The 19,276-nt window shown below is 53.7% G+C and overlaps 1 protein-coding gene and 1 long non-coding RNA gene across 16 annotated transcripts in view; one reads left to right on the top strand and one right to left on the bottom strand.

Annotated features, from left to right (window-relative positions):
* The window catches only part of DIP2A (disco interacting protein 2 homolog A), an 83,265-nt gene that overhangs the window by 41,136 nt on the left and 22,853 nt on the right, over window positions 1–19,276 (top strand). For 14 of the 15 annotated variants that reach the window (XM_032486954.1, XM_032486840.1, XM_032486893.1 and 11 more), the window contains 13 exons: window positions 2,854–2,964; window positions 4,096–4,219; window positions 4,536–4,645; window positions 5,009–5,111; window positions 6,479–6,543; window positions 6,737–6,830; window positions 7,855–7,974; window positions 9,321–9,435; window positions 10,586–10,725; window positions 13,169–13,305; window positions 13,776–13,856; window positions 14,253–14,380; window positions 16,268–16,382. In XM_032486954.1, the coding sequence (XP_032342845.1) occupies window positions 2,854–2,964; window positions 4,096–4,219; window positions 4,536–4,645; window positions 5,009–5,111; window positions 6,479–6,543; window positions 6,737–6,830; window positions 7,855–7,974; window positions 9,321–9,435; window positions 10,586–10,725; window positions 13,169–13,305; window positions 13,776–13,856; window positions 14,253–14,380; window positions 16,268–16,382 (1,443 nt within the window). Of the gene's footprint in view, window positions 1–2,853; window positions 2,965–4,095; window positions 4,220–4,535; window positions 4,646–5,008; window positions 5,112–6,478; window positions 6,544–6,736; window positions 6,831–7,854; window positions 7,975–9,320; window positions 9,436–10,585; window positions 10,726–13,168; window positions 13,306–13,775; window positions 13,857–14,252; window positions 14,385–16,267; window positions 16,383–19,276 lie in introns of those variants that run through there. The other variant, XM_032487438.1, reaches the window with a different exon arrangement.
* Window positions 256–8,835, bottom strand: LOC116665998. Its single transcript, XR_004322853.1, has 3 exons — window positions 8,699–8,835; window positions 5,368–5,535; window positions 256–522 (listed from the first exon to the last, which is right to left on the bottom strand). It is a non-coding gene; the product is annotated as an uncharacterized LOC116665998 (long non-coding RNA).

The raw sequence follows: 19,276 nt of genomic DNA, 5'->3' as shown, positions 1-19,276 counted from the left end.
TTTTTTGGGAAACATTGACCTTGCTTTGAAATTCTGTGTTTTGTATTCACCTTCTTCCCCGTCCACGTGGCCGGGCACCCCTTACCCCCAGCCAGGTGGAACGCAGGGGAGGCTGCAGCTGAGTTCCACATCCTGCACTGTCCACGCGGGACTGTTTAAATTAACCCAAGTAAAATGAAATTAAACTTTTAGTTCCTTGGTTGCAGGAAGCACATTTCCAGGCTTCAGTCACTGTATGTGGCTGAAGCTACCTTATTTGACAGCTCAGAGTAGAGCCCTTCCACCACCGTGGAAAGTTCTGCAGGACAGTGCTGCTCTTGGCAAGCTGAGCCAGACTTGGGAACCCAGGGTGGAACAGGTGCAGAGCGGGAAACGGGAGAGTAGGTGAAAATCAGCACACTTAGTGGTGAAATCCCCTGGGAGGGAGTTGCCTGAAGTCAGATCATCCGGCAGTGAAGCTGTGAGGTGACGGGATGATGCAGTCTCAGGCGACTCTCCGGGTGCCTCAGTCGTCAGTGTGACCTGAAAGGAAAAAAAAAAAAAAGCAAAGGGGAAGGAGTTAGGGGAGAGGGAGGGAGGAAGAGGAAACAAACGGACTCGGAGGGAATGCTAGACACAGAAAAAAAACTTTTTAAAAAATTGGCATTACTATCCCTGGAGGTGTGAGGTGAAGACGGTGCTCTGTTGACCAGGAAAAGATGCTAGTCGGGAAGACCAGGGCGGAGAGTAGGAGTTAGACCTGATCAGGGAGGCCCAGTATCTGACTGAAGGACTTCCAGGAAGAGAAAGGAGAACAGAGTGGAAATGTTAAATGACAATAATGATGCAAGGCCGTCCCCCGGAGCTGGGGTGCGGGGCCTGCAGTGAGTGCAAGGGACCCACTGAAGCACTAGCCCCCCAGGCTGGGTCGGCCGCGGCGCAGGAAGGGCCTTGCAGCCTTCAGGGGAAGGTGGGCTCAGCAACCTATGGCTTTGGGACCTCTCGGTGTAATACCGGAGAAGAGCAGAGTTCAGAAGCTCGGAGGGAGTATGATTTTAGCCTGAAGTTCTATTCCTGGAGAGTTAACTGCTGTGAGGATGGGGTCACCGTTTTCAGACAGGCAGGACTCAAAATCTTGGACTCGTGAGCAGTTACTTGGGAAGTTCTTAGAGGATGTGCTTCAGCCAAATGAGTGAGTGGTCCAAACAGGAGAGCCACAGGGGCACCCCACAGGAGCAGCCCAGGCAGCACTGGGAGGATGGGTGCTGTGGGTAGGGCGGGCTGGTCGGCAGCTGGTGAGACCCATGAGCTCACCTGCCCGGCTGGCTATCTGGAAATACCGTTGACAGGGCTTACACACCAGTGGAGCAGCCCAGGCCTAAGTGGCTGGCGTGCACACAGGAAGCACGCTGGTGAGAGAGGTGGCGCCCGCTGCCGCCAGAAGGAATGTAGCCACACAAACAGTGCAAGAACGATGCCTCATGACACCTCGTGCTTTAGAACAAGCCTGCGAGACCCCGACTCATGCTTTGCTTTAAAATGAGTCTGAGAATCTCTAATTTTTTTTCTCTTGAAATAAGTTCTTGCAAGGACAAAGACTTCCAAATAATTTGTTGACTTGCAGGTGAATCCAGGGAGTCAGGTTAATTACAAACAGACTGACAAGGCCCCAGTTAGTGAGTGATGGGAGATGAGTGGTGAATCCGTCCTCCTGCAGTGATGTGCTGTATAAAAGTGAACAAACACGGCTCTTTATAACAGATGCTCTGAAAACGCACGTCCTGTACCAAACAACAAGGCACAGTTCTTAAAAGGGAACAACCACTGTTAGCATCAACTTTCAAAGGAGATCTTTGCCGTTTTCAACATACAGACTTGTTAGAAGCTTGATTTCCAGACCTCAAGTACAGAATGAACATAGCTATAGCTTAAATTTTGTCTTTTGAAGTCGTGGGTTATCAGTTGCCCTTCATTTTGTGTCCTCAAAGGCCTCGTGTTAACAGTAGACTCAGATATTGTTCTGAACCATCACTGATGGTTTCAGGCATACTTATTGCAATATTTGGGGCTTACAACAATGTCATTCCATAAATAACTTGTAATTCAACTAGATATTATAAGAAGTGGAAATTGGGACGATGGGAGAAGAGGAAGGGGAGAACTCAAAATTGTCAGTAGTCACCTGCAGTAAGAGGAAGTAAAATGCGTATCTGAATACTTTCAAAAATTAGTTACAGCCACATAAGCACAGCGTCTAGAAAGGTGAGAGCAGTTAGCAGAAGGAAGATGTGAATGTTAAAAGCGGCTGCCTTGCTGGGTGGGGAGGGGTGGCCTCACAGTGACCAGCCAGCGGCAGGGAGTGGCCCCCAGGAGGGTCTCCACTGAGGGGCTCTGTGCCTACCTCACATCCCTGTTGGTGTTTCAGTCTTGAGTGAAAGTCTGTCCAAGCAAAACTCTGATGTCAGAATTTTTTCTTCTGGGAGATAACTTGGAGGCACTTTGGCTCCTGGTTCCCTTTTCATGTCCAGGTGTTTTTCACCTGCGCTGGTCGATGGCAGGTAACGGCCCACCACTTCCTCCCTGAGTTGCTGCTGCCTGGATGGTCAGAGTGGATGGAGCCAGATCTAGACCCCACAGGCAGACCCCCTGGACTTGCCTTTTAAAACCAAGAATTTAACGCTACGTGGTTGCACGCGGGGTAAAGACCTCAACCTAAAAACTACATATTAGAAGTTACATGGTTGAAGAAACTTAAGGACCAAGCATTAAGCCCCGAAGTATACTTTCTGAACAAAATTCCATCTCAGCAGCAGATATTCAGACGACAGAGTTATTCTAGAGGGGATTTCATGGGTTTTCTTTGTACCCTTGTAGGTGGCGTTGGTGTTTCCGAACAGCAATCCGGTGGCGTTCATGGTGGCATTCTACGGGTGCCTCCTGGCAGGGCTGGTTCCTGTGCCCATAGAAGTGCCGCTGACGAGGAAGGTAGTTCAGGGGTGCAGCCGGCTCTCAAGTCCGGGGCCTCTGTCTCCTCACTCCAGGTGCTGTCTGGGGAGGGCAGGCGGGCCAGCCTCAGGGGCGCTCGGGCAGCCCCGTCTCCAGACCCTTGTTTACTGTCTTGCTGGTAAGAGGGGGTACTTAGAGCAGCCGTTGGGGGCTAGTGACCACCTCTGTGGATTCCCCGACAGAAACAAACGTTTTTCCTCCAGTGAATCGAATTTGGGATTTGATGAGATTTTGTGAAACTTTTTTTTCTCAAAACTGTTTATTGGTAACAGCTTTCATTTCTTGGGGATAAGTAAATCATTACACCGATGTGTCAGCTCATTTCCTGGTGATAGCTTTCAACATGCAAGACTGAAATTCTCTTGCATTTCTGTTTGTTGTTTAACAGCAAGCAACTTTCATTGCTGACAGACGATCGCGGTGGGTGCTGATGCTCTGGGTGGCTGCCACATTTTAGCTATAAATATCAGTAATCTGACTATTGAAAAATGTATTAGACTTGGCATGTATTTTAGAAAACCAGAGTTTCCTATTATAACCCAGTGTTCAGGCAATTGTTAACATGCATGTTATTAGCAAGAGTACGCAAGAATCCCAGAAGTAAAGTTTGTGAGTAAAAGCAGTGTATCCCCAAGGATAATAATACACAATGAATGGATATTTGAGTAGAGATTCTTAGGAAAAAATAGACTTTGTTAAACTTGTTAGAAGAAAATGATAAAATGTTACAGAGGGACATATGTGAAAGAAGACATGACTAAAATGAAATGAGCATTTCTGTGTGGAAGTAAGTCAGTGTTAAAGGTCAGGTAATCAAATGAAATTTCAGTGCTATTTTTAATTATTTGGGGGTTTGTTAAAATGCTGCTGAATGTCATTTGAAGAAAAAAACTTTTGAGAAATGAGCCCATTACCCAGAACTTTATATGTCACAGCAAAAACGATACCTTTTTATTAAAAAAAAATCCTTTTATTAATAAAATTACATATCATTTTGAAAAAAATATAGTGTATTCTGATACAGGGCTAAGTTGCTGTAGAAGCTTTGTGAAGGGTGAAAACAGAGCTCTGCTCTGTGGCTGAGCCTCCTGCCGCCTCTGTCTCCCGTAGGATGCCGGCAGCCAGCAGGTCGGGTTTCTGCTGGGCAGCTGTGGCATCACCCTGGCCCTGACCACGGACGCTTGTCAGAAGGGCCTGCCCAAGGCCCAGACCGGAGAGGTGGCGACCTTCAAAGGTGGGCCCCACAGGCAGGGTGGCATGTGGCTGAGCCCTCTGTAAACGGGCGCTCAGACCCCCTTTCCAGCTGGTCGCTGGGTAGCGCGGAAGGGCCTTCAGCAGAAGTGAGGCCCTGTCTCGGGCCTTGGTGAACCTTGCGCCTCACGGCTCAGGGTCTAGACCTGTGCTGTTCAGTGTGGTAGCCACTGGCCGGCAGGCAGAAGTTAGTACAGGTTAAGGGGCGGAGGCGCGTCCTCGTGTCAGCAGCTCGAGCCGCGTGGAGGACGGCGGGGCCCTCTGACCGCACCTGCACCATGTCCCCTGCTTCCTTGCAGGCTGGCCCCCCCTCACCTGGCTGCTGGTGGATGGGAAGCACTTGACCAAGCCCCCCAGGGACTGGCTCCCGCCGGCCCGGGACTCAGGGACTGGGCCCGCCTACATCGAGGTAGGACCTTTGCTGGCCGGGACTTGTTCTGCGGGTGTCACTGCTGCCATGAGGGGCCACTGGCCACAGTTTCTACCGGCTTGTCCTCACCCCAGAGACGTGCAGGTTCCTATGGAGACTCTCGCAGGTCCTTCTGCTTTCATGCCTGCCAGTTCCCTCGCTGCCCCTGGGATGTGGCCTGGTGGGGGGCCTGGTGCACAGTCGCCCTCAGCACCTGCCCAGGTTGGGCCCCACCACAGCCAAGTTTGTCACCTTGGGGGCCCCAGTGTGAAGTGCACTCAGCCGAACAGGTGGTTAGTGAGGGAGGTGCCACCTCAGCCTCCAGAAATGTCACCTCATGAGCTTGTTTCTGAAATCTTTCAGTATAAAACCAGCAAGGAAGGCAGCACGGTGGGGGTCGCAGTGCCCCACGCGTCCCTGCTGGCACAGTGCCGGGCCCTGACCCAAGCTTGCGGCTTCTCGGAAGGTAAGGGCACATGGGCGGCTCTGCAGCCGTGCACAGGGCACCTGGACACTGACCGTGTGGGAGCCAGCCCCATGTGGCATCTGCTGTTCAGTCCAGGTCGTGCAGCAGCCTGGGTACTTGGGGCCCCTGCTCCCCTGGACAGGGGGGGTTAGGGTGATCTGTTGACCTAACAGGGTGAAACCCGCTTCCCTCCCGCTGCCCGGGGCCCAGTGGGCTGCTCCCAGCACATTGCGTTTTCCCGTCAAGACACACTTACTCTAACTGTTCGCCGTGACTGGCGTTGGCTTAAGCTGTCATGCACGTGGGTGTGCCAGCAGAACCTCCTTGGAAGGAGCCTGTCTCTTAGTAATGCACAGTAGCTCCCCGTTTACCGTGGAGTACCAGGTGCGCAGCGTGGGGAACTTTACTTCTTCCCGTTGAAATACTGGAATTGGACAAAACAAGAAAGTGAATTGAATGGTATGTTTAAGATGTAAAATACCAGTGTATAAAAGCAAGGGGTAGCTGAAGGCACAGCTGAAGACTTCAGTGGACGTTTGGAAAATGATTGTAGGTACACTGAAGGGCCTACAGAATGTTTCAACAGTTCTGTCAACTAAAAGTCCCGGCCTTACGTCCATCACCTACAATTGGGGCTCTTTAGCCAACAAGGGGGCACATGTGCAGCACTCCTGTTCGCAGTGCAGCAGCATTCCTGGCACACGATCACACTGCCTCCTTCACCTCTGGTGTTTCTCCCGTGGGTGCACCTAGCAGCCCTAGGCTCTGTCCTCAGCCCCAAGTGGGGCCTGGAGCCGGGTCCCACCGAGAGCACAGCTGGAGCACTAAGCTCAGGGCGCACTGAGGGGCAGCCCTGGGACTGCCCTCCACTCCTGCTCCCTGAAAGGCGTCCATCACATGCCCATCACATTCGGGAGAGGGAAGGGGCAAGAGGGAAGCAGCAGCTCTGAAGGGAAGTGACACAGGAGCATGTGACGTGTCCTGGGAGTGCTGGATGACGGCCTCGGTGCTGCAGGAAGTGAGGGGTGTGGGCGTCGGGCTGAGCAGGGCAACCACCAGCCGCCCCGAGCCTCACATCACATGGGCTGTGCTCGCCTCACACGGGCTCTGAGGCTTGTCTGGGTTTTCAGATCAGTGGTTGGCATACTGCTCTGCTTTCATCCACACATGACCTTCTACTTTTATGTCTTTCCAGTAATTTGAGTAGATAACCAGGATTACTGACACCTGTTGCATGGTGTTTGGAAATGCTGTTTGTGTTTCCTAAGTCTTGGTTGATGATGTGATCACCTCAGAGTTTCTCTGAAAACGCACGTGACTTGTGAAGACGGTCCCTCAGCGGTTTAACCATCTCTGTCCACTTTCAGCTGAAACATTAACAAATGTGCTGGATTTCAAAAGGGACGCTGGCCTGTGGCATGGAGTGTTAACAGTGAGTGTCGCTCGCGTTGTGGTCTGGTTGTTGGGACATTTCATGATGGGGGCACCAAACCCCATGTTTAGGTGATGTGACTAACCCTTGAAGTGTCTCTGACTGCACCGTCCCTGTGGGCAGAGCACTGGGGCTCCCTCCTCCCTTCCTGGTGGGGCTGGTGCCCCGCCCTTGACAGCCTGTCTCTTTGCAGAGCGTCCTGAACAGGATGCACGTGGTCAGCATCCCGTACGCGCTGATGAAGGCAAACCCGCTCTCCTGGATTCAGAAAGTGTGTGCATATAAAGGTAACAGGATGTCGTACCATCACTTGGTTTCCCCTGCATTAGAGAAGCCTCTCTGAATTGACCTTCAGTGATGAAGAAAAGATAAAGCAGGCGTGAGCGGTGGAGCCCCATCCACCAGCCTGTCGTGGCTCGACTCCCCCATCCACGCTGGTCCTGACTCCCGGTGCCAGCTGCAGGCTGTCCTGCAAGCAAGGCTGGAGGGGCCTTGGGGAGAACAGCTCTTTTCTACAGGGGCCACGGATTTCTTCCTAATTGTGTTTTCTCACACAAATGCTCCTAATTCTTCGTACCTCAGATGGTTCTAATTTTAAGTTAGGGCTTTGCAAGACACCAGTAGCAAAGCTGTTTGTTCAGATGAAGTTTATGACATAGAGCGATGGGTCTGCCCCGAGGGCCTCACCCTGCCGTGCTGTCCAGCTTTGGTCAGTCACGGTGCTTCCTGAGCACAGCCACACCTGCGGAGCACGGGGGCTGGGCCTCTTCCGTCTTCTCACTGACTTGTCCTGGGTGCCCGTGTGGGCTTTCGACCTACGTTCTTTCTGAGTGTGGGTGCTCTGTAGTGTGTTTGGAATCGTCCCCAGTGGGACAGTCTCTGCTTATCCTGTTTAACAGAGGAAGACTGAAGCCTGCTGGGGACATTTGGTAGGTGCTGCCCACTTGTGAGAGGCCCAGTCTGCCCATTCGCACCCTGGGTCCTCCCTGCCCACCCCACATGCCCCCAGGGCTCTGGTAGCTGATGGGCCGACCATACAGCTGCGAGCGGCTATGAGAGTCGGGAACTCCGGGAGGGGCAGCACAAGACAGAAGAGAGTCTGGGAGTCAGAGTTGAAAGTGAGCTTATTGTCCCTGCGTTACACCTCAGAGCTGGTTTTCAGTTAAAACAGGATGGGGTGGGTTAAGCCGCCTGTGAGGCTCGGCTGCAGAGACTGTGTGTCCTGAAGAAGCCGCATCTCTGCTCTTGTGTGCTGCCTGCGCACCTGTGCATCTGCTCCCTGTGACCCAGGCCCATCCCCATTCTCTGCAGCTCGGGCCGCACTGGTGAAGTCCCGTGACATGCACTGGTCTCTGCTGGCTCAGCGCGGTCAGAGGGACGTTAGCCTCAGCTCCCTGCGCATGCTGATTGTGGCCGACGGCGCGAACCCCTGTGAGTGAGCCCCGCGGGTCCTGCAGGCCTGGAGCCTCCAGAGGGACAGGGCCGCAGTGTCATGTGAATATAGACGCGTGACTCACGAGTGTGCCTCGGGCATGTTTGTCAGGCCCTGCATTTGAAATGGTTCTGACCCAGCTGACCAGGGTGTAGATACAGACAAGGAGCCTCCTTTGAGTTCCTGCCCTGTGGCCTTGCGCCCACCACACTGGTCAGACCACTCTGAGTGCCTGGCCGCCCCGCGTCCTCCTGGCCGGCGCCCCAGGCTCTGCACGGGGTCTGAGTGTAGCTGCTTGTGGTCCAGGGCCTGCTCAGGGCATCCTCGGGAGCCTTGGTTCACCTTTGGTGGGATTTTCCCACAGCAGAACCCTTGACTGGGTGGGTGGGAGTTGTTTCACTGATTTAACAACTGTGTGTCACTGTTCATGCATCGAAACTGCCCTGGACCAGAGGCCGCCTTCCATCTGATCCCCTTCCAGTGTGGCCCTGATCCCCCTGGGCTCCTAGGAAGCCCGTCGCTTGGGAGGGCACCCTGCCTTCTAGCAGCCCATCCACACTTAAACAGGGCCCCTTGTCCTGCTTCCAAAATCCTGCAGAACTGCTGGCTGCTCTGCATCTGTACCCACACCCTCAGCGCAGCCCACCAGCTGCCAGGGGGCCCCTCCCCAGGCCGGCCCCCCACAGACCTCAGACCCCTGCCATGCAGCGTGCCCATCGTTACCTGTAGCGTTGAGTGGTCTGGATTATCCTGTTTGTCCTCTGGTGTGCCCCATGCCCAGCGGAGGCTGGACACAAGGACCTGTGACAGGTCCTCTCCTCTCCTGGGGCCTCGCTGCAGCAAAGGGCTGCAGGTCGTGGTGCAGCCCTGGGGGCCAGTGGGTGCAGGGCTGTGCTGATTCAGGCCCTTAGCAGCCAGCACCTAGCCTCATGGGAGCTGAGTTTTCATATCCCTGGCACCTTGACTGAGGCCACTTGGCAGACTGTGCAGCTCTGAGGCTTGTCTGGGGGAGGGTGGGCATGTGCACCTGGGCCTGTGCTGTGAAAGGTTCAGCTCTAGCTCCGTAAATGCCCTCGGTCACCTCCCACTTAGCAGACCTACGAGGAGATGCGGTGGGGCTGGCCCTGCGTAGATCTCAGACACAACACAGGGGTTTCTTTACTGGTGATTTGAAAATGCATCTCGTTTCTTGTGGAAACAGCCCCACCCCCTCCCCACAAGACTTTGCTGGGATACCTGTGAGGTGGAAGGGGTGCCACCTCCAGGCTTGGTATCGGGCATCCTTCCAAGCTGTGTGCCCGTCAGCCTTCCACTTACCTCGTGTCCCCCTCTCTGTTTCACGCAGGGTCCATATCCTCCTGTGACGCATTCCTCAACGTCTTCCAGTCCAGAGGACTGAGGCCAGAGGTCATCTGTCCTTGTGCCAGTTCTCCGGAGGCACTCACAGTTGCCATCCGCAGGTAGCTGACCACTTGCTCTGTCTTGGAGACACTTAACACTTCCTCATTCAGCTGAATCACCTGTGGTAGCAAATTTGGATCATTTGTTCCTGAGCAGTAGAAATCGTGAGCAGTGCTCGCCCCAGGCGGGTCTCCCAGGCCCGTCTGCACTGCGGTGGGGCAGCCCTGGGCAGGTGCCACACTCCACACCGTGTTGGCTGCACACCCCACACCAGCCTGGGTTTGTGGCGTGAGCTGGATAGCAGTTCCCTGGGCGATAATGTCTAGATTCTTGCGACACACAGGCTGTTTTCCCGTGTGCTTCTCAGGTCAGGAAGGCTTGTGTCCCACAGGGAACATTGCAGCCCAGGACTCGCCCCTGTTCTAAGGTGGGGTGGCCAGCATCCAATGCCCATCAGCCGTGGATGGGGGTCCATACCTGCAGAACCCTTAACCTCCGCAGAGAAGTTGCCGGGCCCCACCGCTCCCAGGCTGTGTTCTCTTTGTGCTCCTCTGTTTGAAGGTGGACAGCGGGGTTGGGAGGCCTCGGAGGGCAGCCTCGTGCTCCTTGCTCACCCCCGTATTGCTCCCCAGGCCCCCGCAGTAGTGCCCTCTGCTCGCCTTCCTGCCCGGGTCACCTCTGTGCCCAGCTCATCCCATCCTGGGGTAGAGGGTAGCTGAGGTGACTTCGTGTTGACTTTCTACCCTCAATTCAGTTGTTAGAAAATTAGTCTCAGGTGTAGTCTTGTGTTACGTTCATGTATTTGTAAATAGTAGTAAGTAATCCTAAAATTTCAATAATGAATAGCACTCAAAAGAACATCTGTATCCTTCACAGACCGTAAGGCATTTTCATTCCTTCATCTGTGGTGCTTTCTTTTGCTTGACAGCGTAAGTTTTTCTCACTGGAGACTATACAACACCCCAGTTAGTGCTGATGTGTAACAAGCCACACCCAAGCTCGGTGCCTGGAAACGGCAGCAGTTACTTTATTTCCTCTCATGCCCTCCGCGGTCAGGCCTTGAAGGGGCTGCACTGGGCAGTTCTGGCTTGCAGTTGGATGGGCTCCGGGCTGATGGGGCTGGGTAGCTGCCACCGTCCTCCCTGTGTGCAGTCTCAGGCCAGACTCCAGCCTCGGGGTGCCCGTCTGTTAATCCGGTTCTGTTTCCAGGCCACCCGACCTGGGAGGCCCTCCTCCCAGAAGAGCTGTGCTGTCCATGAGCGGCCTCAGTCACGGGGTGATCAGGGTGGATGCAGAAGAGAAGCTGTCGGTCCTGACTGTTCAGGACGTCGGTCAGGTGATGCCGGGAGGTAAGGTTGCAGCTGGAGAGCTTCTTGTCCTGTGGCCGAGTGACCCACCACGACTCAGGAAGTGCACGGATCCTGCGCATGTTAAAGTGGTTCCACGTGGAAACTGGGATGTTAATTTGTAACATATTTTTTTCAGTTTTTGCCTCCCTTTATATCAAGTTTAAAGTTGTGCTAAAGTACTGTGGGATGTGTTTCTGGCCTGTGAACCAGCCCTGGTTCTCTGGTGTTTGGGAGACAGTGACGGAGCTTGCAGGGCGCCAGGCCGTCTTCATGCCTCACCCACGTCTGCCGATGACCCATTTCTTAGGCTGCCTCGTATGTCCGAGCAAGGACGTCTTAAGTGAGTGGCCTGGCACTGAAGACTCCCAGGAGCGCCAGTGGTTCCAGAAGGGCCCCGCGGGCCTGAAGGATGCCCGCGCTGTGGGCTTTCTGCCTCCTGCGGCAGTGAGTGAGGCAGGGTGAGGGCGCCATCTCCCTGCAGATCTCCCGTGGGTGCTTGCACACGTGGTAACATGCGTGCAGTGTCATGGGGAGAAGGAGGAGCAGAGCCCGGCCTGGGAGGCCCCGTGGCAGTTGTGAGTGGGGTGTGCCCTGCTTGCTATGTGCTCTGAGGTACCCTCTCCCCATGGTGACCCCACGGCAGCTCCAGCTCCCCTCCTACCCACGCTGGCCCTGCTGGGGTCCCAGCTGCTGTCTGGACCCACCAGATGACCTCCGGAGGCCGGCTTCCTGCTCTGCATCGGTCTCCCCGCCCAGCACTGCCAGTGGTGCAGGCTCCCAGGCCCTGGCCCTGTGTCTGCAGCCCTGCCTCCCCCAGGTGCTCGTGGACACCGCGTAATCCCAGGTCAGGGACAGGGCAGGAACCAGAGGGACGGCCTCAGGTCGGCTGTCTGACTCTGTGTGTGTGCAGAGGTCACGACACTTAGAACAAGACTGGACATTCACATTTATTTCTAGCTCCACTTTTTTAGAAACATGAGTTCTCTTTTTTTCCCTTTGTGTAAGTCTACCAAAAATAAGGACTCATCAGTTATGAAGAATGAACATGAGGATGAACATTTTAAGAAGAATAAAGAACGGGGTCTAATTCTTAGTTATCAGGAGGAGAGCACAGTATTTCTTTAAAAGATTGTTGGAATATTATAACAGGTGATTCTTTTGAATGAAACTAAGGACTTTCATAGTAGAGCTCATTTAATTTTTTCCATAAACGTGTGTGTGTGTGTGTGTGTGTGCGTGTACATGGTCCCCTGGGCATGTGTGTGTGCACGTGCTCTCCTGGGGGCGGGGTGTGTGTGTGCGCGTGTGCACATGGTCCCCTGAGGGGATGTGTGTGCACGTACTTTCCGGGAGTGGGGGGTGTGCATGTGCTCCCCTGGGGGTGTGTGTGTGTGTGTGTGCACGTGCTCTCCTGGGGGTGTGTGTGTGTGTGTGTGCACGTGGTCCCCTGGGCATGTGTGTGTGTACCTGCTCCCGAGTGTGCGTCTGTTTGCCGGGCAGTGCAGACCTGACCTAGTGTCTTGTTTTGTCAGATGCACTGCCTCCCGCTGTGTCAGCCCCAGGGTGTGTGATATCACGATATGCAGGGCTGGTGGGTTCTGTCTGATTGTGACTCAGGTGGGGTCTCTGTTTTGTGTGAGTGCACGTGAGCATGTGTATCTGGGAGCAGGTGCACTGTAGCCCCACCCTCCACTCACCACCCCTCTGACCCTCTGCTGAAGCTTCCATCTGAGTTGCAAGTCCTCAGACACAGCTGACTGGTTGCCCTCATCCTCTTTCCTCGCTGCGTCTCTGAGACAGAACTCACCAGGAAACCTCAGGCAGAGGCGAGGGAAGGAGTGCGCCCAGGACTGCAGGTTGTTCCGTTCGTCCCTGAGGGTCTGAGTTCTGTTTAAGGGCCACTGTGCGTTCTGGTGTGTGTGTTGCTCTTGTCAGGGCCTTTCTGGATGCCTGCTCTGTGGCCCGGCAGGTGGCCATGGCTGTAGTGACCAGATGGGCAAGGTCCCCGGAGCTGAGAGGCGGGGCCGCAGGCAGCAGCATCCGTCGGGGTGCTGCTTGGTGAAGACAGAAGGGGCTATGGGAGGGGCCGCAGCAAGGCCTGCGTGATGGGACTAGCCCACGGCCCGGAGAGGGGTCCACCAGGCTCCGGGGCGGGAGTTGGCCTCGAAGGCAATGGTGTGAGGCAGGGGCCATCTCCCGGGGGTTCAGGAGGGCGTGCAGGGGGGGGCCATGGAGTCTGCGTGTCTGAGGGCCCTTCCCGGCCGCCGTGGTTCCTGTGTGGAGGAGGCTTCCTCCACGGACCATATGAGACACACAGGCTGTGACGTATCTGTGCCATGAAACACACAAAACGTTTCTGCTCTGCAGACACCGAGCGAGCAGATCGTTGTGAATGAGCCTTCTAAACGCATTCTTCATGACTTTGAGGGTTTTCTCTTTCTAGCTAATGTCTGTGTTGTGAAGGTGGAAGGTACCCCTTATCTTTGTAAAACTGATGAAGTTGGAGAAATATGTGTCAACTCCAGTGCAACTGCTACAGCGTACTACGGTCTGCTTGGAATCACGAAGAACGTCTTTGAGGTCCGTACCTCGTTCCGACCTTTGTATTGGAATCAAGTTTGCAGCAGCAGTGCAGGGGGTAGGCGAGGTGTGTGGGGAGAGTGCAGCCCTCTGCCTCCGTGGTGCCCACACTGCCGCGTCAGCGCTAAGCAGGTGCCCTCAGGCCTGGCGGATTGAGGTTGGCCCAGGGCAGCTGGCACTCTGTGTGCTGGAGTTGGGTTGTCCAGAGAGCCCAGCACGCGCCCATTCCTCTGGGCCAGGCGCAGGGATCGGGGGGAGGCGCATAGGCCGTGAGGGCCGTGCAGGGCCCAGGTGCCCAGCGGGTCTCGCAGTGGGCAGGGACTCTGGCCCCGCGGAGCCTCTTCCCCACCAGGGCAGCGGGTGACAACCCATCTGAGGGGCCACACCCAGTGCAGGCAGCGCCTGTCTGCCTGCCAGTTGACTGATTCCCCACGGACCACGGCTGACCTCAGCCCCCCAACTCTGTGCAGACGGTCCCGGTGACTGCTGGGGGAGCACCCGTCTCCGACAGGCCTTTCACCAGGACGGGGCTGCTGGGCTTCATTGGGCCTGTGAGTATGTCCCGCTGCCAGGACCCGGGCCTCCAGTTGGGCACACGGCCGGGGGAGGGGTGCTGCCGGCATCCAGTGGCATCTGGAGACCCGGGATGCAGTTCTTTCAGACACCACTGATGCGAGTTTGGGATCCTGGCCCTTGGCCCAGCAGCATTAGGTCCTTTACAGACCTCACCCACAGCTGTAGTCCATATTCCCACCCCTGACCCTTCTTGTGCTGACCCCTTCCCTGGGTGCCCCCTTGCTCCCACTCCACCCCACCAGGCTGTCAGACCCCTTCACCATGGTCGCCCCGCCCTGGGTTTCCCCATCCCCGTCGCCGAGTCTCTAGGTCTCCATGTGCCATGAGCGCCTGCAGCAGGGTCTGAGCCCTGACCTCACCCTTGTCCTCAGGATGACCTGGTCTTTGTCGTGGGCAAGCTGGACGGGCTGATGGTGGTGGGAGTTCGCAGACACAATGCAGACGACATTGTAGCCACCGCGCTGGCCGTGGAGCCCATGAAGTTTGTCTACAGAGGCAGGTGATGCCCTGCGGGTCCCCGTGCTGCGCCTTTAGACTCTCCTCTGCTGAACATTCAGGAGGTCTCCTGTGGTGGAAGGACAGCCCAGTGATATGAATACACTAAGCATTTCTGTTCGTCAGAGAAACTTCACAAAGAAAAGGGTGGTATTTGGAGGAAGGATGCCAGAATCGGTGTCCTCAGTGTCCACAGAGCTCAGCTGGTTCCTTAGGAGGGTGAGATTCAAAGCTGAGACCAGGCACAGATGCCACGGAATGAGTGGTATGGCGAGGGCAGGCGCTGCCCAGCATCCCGATACCCAGGGGTGCGGCTGGGACAGAGAGCACCCTCTTCTCTGAAGTCACCAAGGTTTAACGAGACCTTGCTCCTGGGCCACCTTTTCTGAACATGGTCGGCAAGCACTTTGAAGTTTCTAATTTCCGTAGAGCAAATAAAGGGGCCCCTGGCCTAGGCCCCGGGGCGGCTGGAGTGAGGAGGGGGCCCTGTCCAGCTGGTCTGGCTGCAAAGCTCTTTGTCCTGGAGGGAGTAGCTCCTCCTCCTAGTTGGTCCACTCGGCCGACTGCGTTTCTTAAATTTATTTTTCTTAAGGGGGTGCTTTTATTGCTCAGACCAGGGTGCCTGGGAGCTTGTCCGGAGCCTTCCTTAGAGTATACCTTAAAGAAACCAGGGAATTTGGCCCGTGGTGGGTCAGCACAGTCAGGGTGAGGGTGTGGATGGCTGTTCAGGAGAAGCTAGCCGGCAGGCCTGCGGTGTGAACCCTGCAGCCTGGATTGGGGGCGTGGGACTCAGCAGAAACCGGGGCACTGTTGGCGCAGGTGTCCACTGGGGACTGCCTCCTCACCTGGCCACCAGAACAAATAGCACCTGGGGGTGAAGGGCTCTCCTTGATGAGGCAGTTAGGGTGGGGACGGGAGGCTCCACCAGGGAGGAGCTGTGCACAGGAAGTGGAGCCTGCCTCACAGCAGGAAGTAATACCAGACGTCGTGGTAACAAGACGGTCGTTTCATAGATGGAGTGAGCGTAGGGCAGACAGCGGGAAAGTGAGCTGGTTCTCTGGGAAGCCAGGCTGAGACGCTACTGCGGAAGTAAAGCAGCAGAGTAACAGACGGAGTAAGAGAAGTGGGCGAGAAGGGCTGGCACCCAGACAGCAGACCCAGAGAGGAGGGTCCGCAGGGTGGGGCCTCCCAGCCTCATACCCCTGCTGGGAGGATGCAGCGCAAGAACGTTTTTAGGTTTTCAAAGGAACTTCTAGACTTTATGTCCGCCCCAAATTGTCACTTGACAATGCAGTTGTAATAAAGATGCTTTGGGTGTGTTAAGTTTCAGAAGTTTTGTCACAGGAAACTGTTTTTGTGAGAACACTTTCAGGTGAGGTACTAAGAGGAACAAGATGTATGAAAGTAAGGAAGTTTTAATACTGGGTGAAGTGCTGCATAAAAGCGTGGTGCACGTGCAGGCCTGTCCCCGCGCGCAAGGGGTGCGCCTGACAGCCCAGGGCTGGACCAGCAGACGTGCAGGCTGGTTGGGGACACAGTGCTCGACTTTTGTGGGCGGGGGCAGCGCAGAGTCTAAGGGAGGAAGGGAGATGGTGGAGGAACAGGTCCGCTTCCCTGTCACAGACACAGCAGATCCGCTCACTGGGAGAGAATCAGTTGGACTGAAAATGTGTAGTAACTAGAACCTCTCCACGAAGATTCTTGCACAAAGAGGCGTCTTGGGAAAGAGGGGGTGTCCCTTTGCAGGACACCAGCTGCTTCCCCACCTCTTCCTTCTGTTTAGCATTGGTGGGGAAGTGGGGCGCAGAGCTGCATGGCTGCCCACCAGCCCACGGCTTCATGACACGAGGCATCTGCGCCTGGGCTGCCTGGGCGCCATCCCTATCCCCAGGGTGGCGGTGTTCTCTGTGCCGGTGCTGCGCGAAGACCGGATTGTGCTGGTGGCAGAGCAGCGGCCCGATGCCTCTGAGGAGGACAGCTTCCGGTGGATGAGCCGCGTGCTGCAGGTGCGGGGCGGGGATGGAGGTGCTGCCCAGGGCCCCTGTGCCGCCCCTCCAGCTTGTGGGGAGGTCAGATGTGTGGCCTGGGCCCTGTTACTGCCGTCACGCCCCCGTCCCACCCCACCCTTGGTCCCCGGAGCTGTGTGCTGCCCCTCCTGCCCTTCCTTCACATCCTGAACCCTGAACCAGTCTCTACACGTTCTCCTGGGCGGGGCGGGATGAGATTCAGGTCCAGGGAGGAGCACAAACCTTGGACTTGCCTCTTGGGGAGGATCTACTAGCCAACCTTCCTGAATGTAACCCACACGCACAGTGAGCTGGTTTTCAAGTGCGTGGGGTGGCAGGTCTGACAGATGGGTCACCCAGTAGTGGCCGGAAGAGCACCCCACCCCCAACGCACCGCTGGTCTGTAGGTAGGCTGCCGCTCCCCGTGGTGGTGGGTGGACCCGTGGCCCTTTCCCCTATGGCCAAGCTGTGTTCCTTTGCTTTTCTGTTCCCGTCTTGGTGGACAGTGGGGTAAATTTCTGGCAGTGGGGGTAAAGCTTCTGTGGACAAGCGATGAAGTCCAGTCTTGGCCTCTTTTCAGAGAAGCCCCTGCTGTCCCAACATGTGCAGGTCGTTTGTGGAGGGTGCAGGGCCCCATCCTCCCTAGAGGGGACCTGTCTGAGGCGGCTGAGGTCCAGCGGGCACGGGTTCGCCCTGTCAGCGAGGCCAGGCCTGAGCTTCAGAGATCACTTTTCTAATATTTACTTTTGTTTTTAATAAAAATGTTAGTGTTTTATTGTGGAATATTTCTGATGAACTAAACATAAGAAGAAGAGTGTAACAGCTCCCGCATTTCCTGCCTCCTGCTTCACTGGCTACCAGGCCAGGTCCTGCCTGCACCCCACCTGCCCCTCCTTCTCCCTCAGGAGTGTTCTGAAACAAGTCCCAACACCACAGGTTTTATCTGCAAATTGTAGTGTCTGTTTCTTTAAAAAAGAAATACCAGTGTCACATCTTAAAACAATAACTTTTTAAAAATTTTAAGGTATAATTGACACTATATTAGTTTCAGGTGTAACAATGATCAGATGTCTGTTCTACACTGAAATAATCACAGTAAGTCTAGTTAACATCCATCAACACACGTTATAGAATTTTTTTCTTGCGATGAAAACTTCTAAGATCTACTCTGAGCAGCTTTCAAGTACGCAATACAGTAGTATTAACTGTGGTCATCCTGCTGTATATCACAACTCCAGAATTCATTCATCTCATAACTGGACATCATGCCTTTTGACCCCTTCACCCATTTCTCCCACCTCCAGTCCAGCCTCTGGCAGCTACCAGTCTGTTCTGTCTGTGAGCTGTTTCTTGGTTTTTAGATTCCGCATGTGAGAGATCATATGGTATTTGTCTTTCTCCATCTGATTTACGTCACTTTGCATAATGTCCTCAAGTTTCATCCATGTTGTTGTGAACGGCAACCTTTTATTCTTCTTTATGGCTGAGAAGTATTCCCTTGTATAAATATACCACATTTTCTTTATCCAGTTATCTGTTGATGGACACTTAGGTGGTTCTGTACCTTGGCAGTTGTGAATAACACTGTAATGAACATTGGGGTGCATGTGTTTTTTTGAGTTAGTGTTTTCATTTTGTTTGGATAAATACCAAGAAACAGAATTGCTGGGTCATATGGTGGTTCTATTTTCAGTTGTTTAAGGTACTGCCATATTGTTTCCACAGCGGCTGCACCAGTTTACACTCCCACCATCAGTGCATGAGGGTTCCTGCTTCTCCGCATCCTCACTGACACTTGTTATTTCTTGTCTTTTTAATGATGGCCCTTCTGACAGGTGTGAGGTCCACCTCATGGTGGTTTTGATGTCCCTGATGATTACTGATGTTGAGCATCTTGTCCTGTGTCTGTTGGCCATCTGTATGTCTTCTTTGGAAAAATATTCGGGTCTTCTGCCCATTTTTAATTGCTTTATTTAGGTTTTTTTGCTATTGAGTTGTATGAGTTTATAGATGTATAATATGCAAATATTTTCTCTCATTGGGTATGTTGCCTTTTCATTTTGCTGATGGTTTCCTTTGCTGTGCAGGAGCCTTTTGGTTTGATGTTGTCCCACTTGCCTACTTTTGCTTTTGTTGCCTTTGCTTTTGGGATCAAATCCAAAACATTATCACCAAGACTAATGTCAAGGAGTTTACCATAGCCTGTGTTTTCGTCTAGGAGTTTTATGGTTTCAGGTCTTACATTAAGTCTTTATTTTGAGTTAGTTTTTGTGTGGTGTCAGATGGTGTTCACTGTTGTACTTTTGTGTGTGGCTGTCCAGTTTTCCCAACACCATTTATTGAGCTGTCTTTCACTGTTGTATGTTTTTGCCTCCTTTGTTGTAAATTAAGTGACACATATATGTGGGTTCATTTCTGGACTCTCCATTCTGCTCCATTGATCTGTGCATCTGTTTTTGTGCCAGTACCACAAATTTGATTACTGTAGCTTTCAGATTTTGATTACTGTAGTTTTATGTTTTGATTACTGTAGTTTATGATGCTTGAACTCAGGGAGCATGATACCTCCAGCTTTGTACTTCTTCCTCCAGATTGCTTTGACAATTCAGGGTCTTTTGTGGTTCCCTACAAATGTTAGGATTGTTTGTTCAATTTTTGTGAAAAATGTCATGGGTATTTTGATAGGGATTGCATTAAATCTGCAGATGGCTTTGGGTAATATGGACATTTTAACAATACTAATTCTGCATCAAAAAGAATAAAATATTTAGGAATAAACTTACCTAAGGAGACAAGAGACCTGTACTCTGAAAACCATAAGATGCTGATGAAAGAAATCGAAGATGACACAAACGGATGGAAAGATACACTGTTCTCTTGGATTGGAAGAATCG

The sequence above is a fragment of the Camelus ferus genome, chromosome 1, assembly GCF_009834535.1.
Source record: "Camelus ferus isolate YT-003-E chromosome 1, BCGSAC_Cfer_1.0, whole genome shotgun sequence".
NCBI classification, from domain to species: Eukaryota; Metazoa; Chordata; class Mammalia; order Artiodactyla; family Camelidae; genus Camelus; species Camelus ferus.
This window is presented reverse-complemented; position numbering and strand designations above follow the sequence as displayed.